The sequence below is a fragment of the Rhipicephalus sanguineus genome, chromosome 10 (genome assembly GCF_013339695.2).
Source record: "Rhipicephalus sanguineus isolate Rsan-2018 chromosome 10, BIME_Rsan_1.4, whole genome shotgun sequence".
In the NCBI taxonomy this organism is placed as follows: Eukaryota; Metazoa; Arthropoda; class Arachnida; order Ixodida; family Ixodidae; genus Rhipicephalus; species Rhipicephalus sanguineus.
The window spans coordinates 74,734,369-74,743,423 of record NC_051185.1 but is presented as its reverse complement, the minus strand read 5'-3'; the positions used below and the strand labels follow the sequence as shown (position 1 = coordinate 74,743,423).

At 48.2% G+C, this 9,055-nt stretch overlaps 1 protein-coding gene across 1 annotated transcript; it reads left to right on the top strand.

Annotated features, from left to right (window-relative positions):
* The first annotated feature begins 233 nt into the window (after positions 1 to 233).
* LOC119372134 (DNA-binding protein inhibitor ID-2) lies at positions 234 to 4,742 on the top strand. Its single transcript, XM_037642596.2, has 2 exons — positions 234 to 778; positions 3,186 to 4,742. The coding sequence occupies exons 1-2, from the start codon at positions 413 to 415 to the stop codon at positions 3,267 to 3,269; spliced, it is 450 nt and encodes a 149-aa protein (XP_037498524.1). The 5' UTR covers positions 234 to 412; the 3' UTR covers positions 3,270 to 4,742.
* The last annotated feature ends 4,313 nt before the right edge of the window (positions 4,743 to 9,055 follow it).

The window sequence follows — 9,055 nt, the reverse complement described above, 5'->3', positions numbered from 1 at the left end:
CAGGCGCGACTAGGCGCGACTAGCGACCGACTGGCGATGCTGGTGTGCGCGTGCGTCGTTTAGCGGCCAGTTGGTGGCGCCCTCTAGCGTCCTTAAGCGATACTAACGTGGTTGTCTCCTTTGGCTTCCCATTGGTTGCCGCCTTCCCCAAAGCTCCTCCCACGGCTCCGGCTATAGGGCGTGTGGTCTCGCGGCAGTATAAATGGAGCATTACCCTCGCTCGCAAGTCATTTTCCTGCCCCTTCGTGCGTTCGAAGACGTGTGTTTCAATCGCAACTGTGAACTTTCGTGTTCGAAACTGCGTTTTTGATCGTGTGGTGCACAAAAAGGCGCAGTCTCCGACGTGTGCTTAGCATCGCCAACTGTCGGATTACCGGTTCATCGCTGCCGTGAGTGCCACCGCACGGATTAAATGACCATGAAGGCGCAGAACGAGCAGCAGCAAGCGATCAGCCGGTGCCTCGCCAAAGTGGCCGAAGGCCGCGCCGGTCGCAATGGCCGCAAGGAGCGAGACCTGAATCAGGAAGAAATGCACTCGCTGCTTGCCAAACTGAAGGAGCTGGTGCCCAATATGCCGCGCAACAAGAAGCTCAGCAAGCTTGAAATCATTCAGAACGTGATCGACTACATCCTCGACCTGCAGATCGCCCTCGAGACGCACCCCGCCAACCGCTCGTCGTCGCATCCGGCGGGATCTAGCACGAGTCCGGCGCGCCAACCCCTCGGAGTTCTACCCCCCTCTGCGAATGCAGTGGCGAACACTTGCTCGGCACAGGAGGTACGTGTTGGTGTCATTTACGTGCGCTTTGTTTTTCCTTATACTGCGCTAGTCGTGTTCGTTAGCTATGTTACGTTATCTAGCACCGAGATGCCTTTGTCAGGTACCATTTCTAGTTCATCCTAGGCTGTTAAACGCAACTGAATAAACAGAAAAATAGACTGTTGGGCGAGTTGGTAATTCATTATGAGGGAAACTGCGCAAAAAAAAAAAAACGTCAACAAAGGGAGAATAGAACAGCAATGCGCTTCCGCTGTTCAGTCGACGTTTTTCTTTTTTTTTTGCGCAGTTTCCCTCATAATGGATTAAACAAGCTAGCTTCGAGGAACCGGTCACATTTTCGTTACGACTGGCTTCATTAACTACTTCAAAACCTTGTGACAAGCTAACAAAATGGACAGCCTGGCTAGTTGGTCTTGCTTCATAACGAGTTTAATTGTACAGCGCAGAATGCGACAACCATTGCGGGTCTACCGTGTGCAGCAATGCGACGGCCATATTTCGTCCTACACTTGCTAGCCGGCAACCGTCGACTTCCTCATGACGACGTCGTGCGAGCGTCACCTCGTTAAAAGCAACTGCATTCTCGAGCCACTTACGAAGCTTCACCGCCGCAGGGCTTGCAGGTGTCTCCCGCATTATCTAGGCTGCGATGGGCAGCGTCGCAGGAGAGCGCTATGTTTCTTTCGCTTTTTTTTTTTTTTTTCGGAATGCGACGTGGTGGCTGTTTTCCACAGCCATGACGTGACGTCTCGCTTCGCTGCTTGCGATTGAAGCGCAGCACGCAATCTGGCCGTCGTAGCCTCTATGGTTTCTGGCTGGAATGAACGGCTGTACCGCGGACCGTACCTTCGCTGCGCTGCCCCGCCTATCTCTCACAATACTCGAACTGCAATCAATTTCTTATTCCTCGGTTTGCAAAAGACACCTTGTCGAAATGCGATAAGCGCACCTGTGTCGAGTTACAGTTTTTTTGAGATTACGAGTCTTGTGCGCTTTTCTGGGATCGGCGTTTTGTCAGTGTGGACGACCACCGGATAGATTACGGTTACCGTCCCTGCCTTTCCACCTGCAGTGTAATCCTCGGGAGAGGAACTCTGCACACTCTAGCAGCCCAGTATCTGCACCGTTATTTCCTTCCGACAAAGACCCGCTGCTGACGTGGACCGTCTGGCTCTGCGATCACGTCTCGCTGAGCGGCCGGTTTCCCCCAGCCGGATCTTGCGTAGCAGTCCCGCGCTTGCTCGCTGGGAGTTTTTGCGATAGCCATCGCATCTCGTCGCGAGCGTTCAACTCTCGCCGAAAAAGAAATAAAAAAAAGAAAGGACCGACAGAAAGGGGCGCTCCTCCAATCTGCCTGTACTTCTCCGCGATTGTTTGCCTGGCAAGTTTGCTGTGACGCGCAATGTCTGCTGCGTCGGTCTTGCAGGTGCGTTTTTCCCTTGAGCGAGCGCTTGTCCTGGGAAAGAAAGAAAGAAAACAAAAAAGACTACTTCGCCGAAGTGAGGAGGTGTTTGACTTCCTTGACGGCAGCGCAGTGGAACTGGTTTTCGGTGCGGCCTCTCCGACGTCGGCAGCTCGCAGGGGCCGCTGCCTGGATGGCGATGTGGGTCAGGCCACCGTTGTGTTGTAACGCTAACGTCCCCGAGCTTTCTTGTACCTTCCTCTGCTGCGTGGCTGCCCGCCTGTCTCGTACGCGCCCTTCCATGGCTCGCTGACGCATGGCTTTAGCGTTGGAAGACGCACGTGCAGGCCTATCGAGCCGTGTGTGCTTTGGCAAACGTTCTGGTGGGCGATGTTGCTCGGGAAAACGACCATACATATTCATCGGATAGGTTGCCGCCGTGGCGTATTTCATGGCCTTGCGAGCGCGCCTTCCTTCTCGAATGCATTCCTGTTTCACTTCTTCTGTTCCAGGTTCCGCAGCGAAGGCCCTCTTTTCATAGATATTCCTTCTTGTAGTGCTGACGAGAGCAAACAAACGTTCCTGTTGAAATATGATGCTACTCATTCGGTAACATGTGCCAAAGCAAGCGCAATGAGTCATCTCGGAATTCGGGTTGGTTTCTGTCGAAAATATATGTAAAATAAGGTGATCCACAAGAACAGAGGCAGTTGACGTAGCATGAGTGATTATGCCGCGATAAAGTTTTGCGGCCGAAAAACGTTTTTAAGGGTATGCTGATATATATGCCTTGACTGTAGTTCGTTCGTGATATTTCGATACCCTAAGCATTGTGATAAAGAAGTGTAACTTCAAAGGATTCAAGCGGTGCACTCCCCCCCTCCCCCATTGTATTCCGTGTAGTAAGCTCGTTTCAGTGTCCATGAGCAATTACGTGTGCTTTTTGTGCCGTGTTCTGTCGAACCTGTCGTAAACGTGACTCCATTTGTTCTTTCTGTACAGGTGACCCACACAGACAAGATACCGAGTCACCTTGCCGACCTGATGTCCACGGTAGTGCCGCCATCGCGCCCGGTCTCGTGCTAGGACTTGTGAGACGCTTGGACGAGTGGGGACTGTCTCGTGCATTTTCGTGTTCTGTTTACGTATACATCCCTACGCGCCGTTGACTTCGGAAGACGCGCCCTCACCTATCGCCCGGGTCCCACGACTAGTCGTTCGTTTTCTACTAGCAAACCCCCGGAAATAAGGACGACGTGATGGCGTACCTCCTCCCCGGAAGACAGCCTGGCAGTCAAGGCTCGATCGCCTGCGTCACGTCCCCCGTCGCTGCAAGAAACCATCCTGTACAAACCAATACGTGTACAGCACGACCGTCTGGGACTGCAGCGTCGATCCTCCCGCAGTCTGCGCAGCGAGTCTACAACATCCACGCCGGAGTCTCGCTTGGCAGTCGCCGCGCTGTTGTCCCCAGCTGCCTCCAGAATCCACGTTCTGTCACCTGTAACGTGCTTCGTGTAGGTGTTCCAGCAAGCTTTCATGAGCCCTCATTAAGCCCCTGTTGAAGCTTGCTGGGCAGTTTCGCTCATGCCACCAGTCTCTTCTTGCCAGCGCCTCCACATCTTGCCGGAAGTGGACCTTCAGCGTGGACACTATGGACCAGCGCAGTATTACAATTAGAACTGTGTTCTCTTGCCCATGTATGATGTCACAACGCGAAATACGGTGACGGATGACGTCCTACCAAATGTAGAAAAGCCAGAATGCAGCAAGTTCTTGCTCATTTGCTGATCATGTGCAATCAAATGTAATTTTCTTTTCTTTCTATGCGTGTGTGTCGGAGTGAGTAGTGCGAGAGCTGTGTGTTAGTGGTTTCTACCTATCTCTACGGCATCTTGTTCGGATAGCATTTTCTGGGGATCTCCGGTTATTATTTATAACATTATTTTTCTCCCACATTTTAACAGTACAAACACAGATTCAAATTACATAAACACATTATGCGAGGTAGGCGACTGGCTTCACGTATGGTGCTCTAAGCACATTTTCTAACGCTAGTCCGACGGCGTTCAAAATATGCTCAATTGGCCCCGCAAGTTATTTTTACTTTACTGTCAGTTGACACTTTTAAGTTGACTTGTCTTCTTTGCCAGATGTATTATTTCTGATCGAGTCGTGTCTTAGGTGCTACAATTGCAAAGTCCCTTGACATGTAATACGCACACGTTTGTTTTAATCTACTTAAATCCACGCTTACCATATTCAAGAACGTTTCCGAGACAATGCGTCGTTATGTTTGAATATACCAGTGTTTCATAGAAGATTCAACTCTTAACAATGCTGTACACCGGTGGGCCTACTTAATATTTTTAGCCAGTTGTCTGCCTTCTCACCACATCATACACATACATTTCTTTTACACAATTCTTTCAAACCAATTGTAACTATATTATTTGTACAGAGAGACTCCTACAAGACAAGAGAGAAAGTTATACTTTTGCGTTGTTGTGATAAAACCGTCTGCGAGAAGCAATGTCTTCGGTAATAAAAAAAGGTATTGAAGTTCACCTTCCTGTGCTCATGTTGTCGGTCTTCTCTTCCACGTCTTGGAACCCCATGGTATGAATCCTCCTGTAACACGTGACGTGATTTCGAACAAACGAATCAGCCCCTCAAGTCCTCATTCTCAAAGTTTCAGGGGTAAAAGTATTTTCAAGGCCATAAAACAGAAGTGCAATATTGTGATGAACTGCATCTACACAGTAGCTGAAACATAAATATAGATCATAACGACAGCCAGAACAGTGTGACGTCAACAAGGAGAAAGCGCCGCAGTCGCGTTATTGCAGGTTACCTTGTATGCGTACATGCTCCACGACGATAGTGTTGCCGCATTGTACAATTACTTACAGGTTAGAAGAAAGCTTTTCTGACAAAATCGTGCAGCTGACCCCTCCACTATAAAACTAAGTGCCCGTCCAGTTCACGTGGCTCAAATATTTGAAATGAAAAAAAAAAAAATCCGTGAACAGTGGGCCCGTGACCCCCCCCCCCCCCCCCGAATTTTTTTTTGCTATGTCATACAGAGCCCAAAAGGACACTTGACCTCATCTGCCTGACTGGCCCGCACTTCAAAGCAAGGAGGTGCCTTCCCCCCCAAAAAATATTTCTACCTACGCCCCTGTAACCAATGTCTCGTTTCCAGCACGTAAAACACCAGAAATTGTTTTGATGGCTCTGAAACGAAAAAACGGGGCTCACAAGTTCTTGCAATTTCGTGAAAGCAAATCTACACTGAAAAAACCGTCGCTATTCCTCTACGTGGTACTTAGGATCTTACATAAATGCCGGTTGGCATTCTAAAATCTCAGCCTCTACCCGCGGGAAATCATGCTTGTCCAGCGGACTAGATTTTCTGCAGCGCGGGTGGCAATAAGATAACCGGCCTCGCTGTCAGATAAGAAGCGCCCCGTGTTCCTCGGTACAGCGACCGTGCCTCTCGTTATCTGTCTGGAAATCACGCGGCGGCGAGCTCTTGGCAGCCGCGGGGTTTCGACGGCGCTCGTTTTTTCTCTCGCGGACCAGCTGAGTGGCAGTAAAGACAATGGCCTCCGCTGTGCGTATGCGCTCTGGGAGCGTTTATCCCTTTCTTATTTTTCTCTTCTCTGCAGCCACGCTCGATTAGATTGCTGGATGCTCGCCAAGCGGCGATAGCATTGTCTTGGAAAAAGCGAGGCAGCTTGTCTTTTCTTTTCTTATTTAGCGGCTGGGACAACCGCTATTGTTCGGTCCACCGAGATTGTCTCGTTCCGTAAGGAAGTCAAGGGTTCTTTATGCACGCCTGACAGCTTTCTTTATATTTCTCTCTTTCCAGCACTTTGTAGGTTAAGTGGACAACATATAGTTGTACTGACAATCGACTGATCAGTCGATTGTATTCGCTTTCGCCATCATCCCATCTTAGATAAATGCGTAAGAAACCTTGCGACTTTTCATTTCTTTATCTATCTATCTATCTATCTATCTATCTATCTATCTATCTATCTATCTATCTATCTATCTATCTATCTATCTATCTATCTATCTATCTATCTTTAGGTGCACGTTAAAGAGCCCCAGGTGGTCGAAATTTCCGGAGCCCTCCACTACGGCGTCCCTCATAATTATATCGTGGATTTAGGACGTTAAACCCCAATTACTATTATTACTATTATTAAGCCCACGATGTGCACGAGGTACTACACTTATAAAAACAGGTCACCGTCGCTAGATCGATTCCCGGCCGCAGCGGCTGCATTTTCAATGGAGGCGAAAATGTTTGAGGCCCGTGTACTTAGATTTAGGGGCATGTCAAAGAACCCCAGGTGGTCGAAATTTCCGGAGCCCCCCACTGCGGCGTCCCTCATAATCATATCGTGGTTCGGGGACGTTAAACCCCAGATATTATTATTAAAAACAGGTCGATCCGCCTCGTAACACCTGGCTCAAAGCCGAAAGATGCAGCATAGATAATTAATCGCCGACGGCTTCGCGTGAAACCAATTCCCACAAGGCGTGGGACCTGCCGATATTTTTTTTTAGCTGTTTCACGCACTTCTTTCATGTTACCCTGTATGAAAGCTCGGTGTCTAAACAGGTGCTTGTCTTGATGGTGATCCCAATTTCAAGTTGGCTTAGCGACTTCTATATACGTCGTAAGGGTGTGTTTTGAAACGGAGGGCTATAAAAAAAAAAGGGGGGGGGTGATATGCGCCTGCATTCGATATAACACGTGTAGAAAAACTCGAAGTAGCGCAGTGCACTCAGAAAACAATTCAGGGTTGCTTGAAATGTGAAATCTGCAAGGAATGGTTACCATTCCGGGTGAAAGGGGAACAATATTTCCATGACTCCATACTGACAGTTGACGTGTCAAAGGTTTCATCTTCTAAAGCTATACTTGAGTTATAAGGTCAAGACAGTCGCCTTAGGACAGGGCTCCTAAACAAATTTAGTTACAAACGGTTCTACAACGTTCCTGAAATATGTATCTATACGGACACTCTTACAAACTGGCTGATGTAGATGCTGCTGTCGCAACGGGATATACAGGTTCGGAAGGCTACTGTTCGCTTGCTTAAATGCAGAATCGACACATCCAGGAAACCCAAAGCATCGTTAAATTGTCCGGACCGATTCAAACAGAGTGAGGAAAAGAATGGCAAGTAATTCCATCAGATCACAATCATTTCGGGAATCGATTTCGTGCACTCATCGAGTAACAGCCCATCGCAGAGTTTTCGCGTTGAGCCAAGCGTTACGAGTCGGATCGTCGTCTCTGCGTAAATATAGTAGTTGTGCGCATGTCTTGGTCATGCCAGGCACATCGATAACACATGCGTGTGAAGGGTAGTTCATGGTCCTACGGGACGTCGGCACTTCCGTTAGAGCAGAGATGTCAGTTTTATCGCAACAAAGTGCACGCCACGGTGCCTTGGTGTACATATTATCAGCAGCGGCCGTCGGTGTTTGCTAGCAGCTTTTCACTGTACTTTGCGGAATCAATGTTTATAAAAGCAGATAGCCACCATTGCAACCACAATTGATGTCACCGCGATAGGACTTTTTTTTTTTAATGCGAAGCATTTCTTACCGAACCAAAGGCACTTTGACCGTATCTATCTATCTATCTATCTATCTATCTATCTATCTATCTATCTATCTATCTATCTATCTATCTATCTATCTATCTATCTATCTATCTATCTATCTATCTATCTATCTATCTATCTATCTATCTATCTATCGGCGTCGTCTCCCTCACGTGGTATATACCAAAATTGGTAGAGGAGCACATGGGTTTATGACGAACACGTTCCACTGGTTATGACAATGAACAACGTGACTTTCCCGTCGCGTATACGTCATGAAAACCTTTCCACCTCTCACGTGTGGCGTACCGTGGCCCTCGTTATGCGGGTACGTGCCACAGGTGTTCAAAGTATATATGTCAACCCAGGGACAACAAGAATAGGCTGGAAATTTTAACGGGATAGCGTAATGGAGCCTGGGTCGCAGAAAATTCGGAATCGACGTTGGCGGCGTTCTTGATGAGCGGAGATTCCGATGGAAGCAAATAATAAAAATAACTGTTCAATCGGGAATCGAACACAAGCATTCCTCATGACAGTCAAGTATTCTACCACAGAGCGAAGCTAGTGCTTCAAAGTGCTTCGGAAAACGACCGTACGCAAGCTTCATGTATAGGGGCAACGCCAGCTGTGTTTCCAGTTTTGGCTATCCGCCTTTATGACAATGTAATAAACATTACATATGCGCCTATGAGTCCGCAACGTATAGTCAAGCGTTACTCGAATACGCCGACGACAGCCACTCATGATATGCACATCATGTCACATTTTCGTGCACTTCGTTGCGATAAAGCTGACGTCTCTGCCTAACGAGAGTCCCGACGTTACGTTGGACCAAACGTAACCGTGCGTTGGACCATAAGCTACCCTTCACATGCCCGCGTACTCGGCGTGCCTGGTAAGCCCACGATATGCCCACAACTACTTGATTTATGCGATGACGTCCAGCCACCTCTTAACGATTGGATCGAAAGGAAAAAAAAAATCCTGCTTAGACTGCTATTCGCTCACTGCTTCGGATGAAATAGATCCAACATGGTGTGGGATCTGCCTAAGTTTTTTGCATTGGATATGATGCTTGTATCCGGTTTTTTTTTTTTTTTCATAACCAGCTTGAAGCAATGCCATGGCTCTAACTGCTATATGCAGTATGGCTGGGTTTGATTCCGGCTCAAGGTGTGTTCTCTGTTTTTTGCTTGCACCGGGCTTTTTCGCTCACTGAAAACGTGACCACGCCGGCAG

Excerpts from the sequence above, each read along its gene's own strand:
- LOC119372134 (XM_037642596.2), top strand. The coding sequence starts at position 413 with ATGACCATGAAGGCGCAGAACGAGCAGCAGCAAGCGATCAGCCGGTGC. Across the intron at positions 779-3,185 it reads ACACTTGCTCGGCACAGGAG|GTGACCCACACAGACAAGAT; the intron begins GTACGTGTTGGT and ends CTTTCTGTACAG.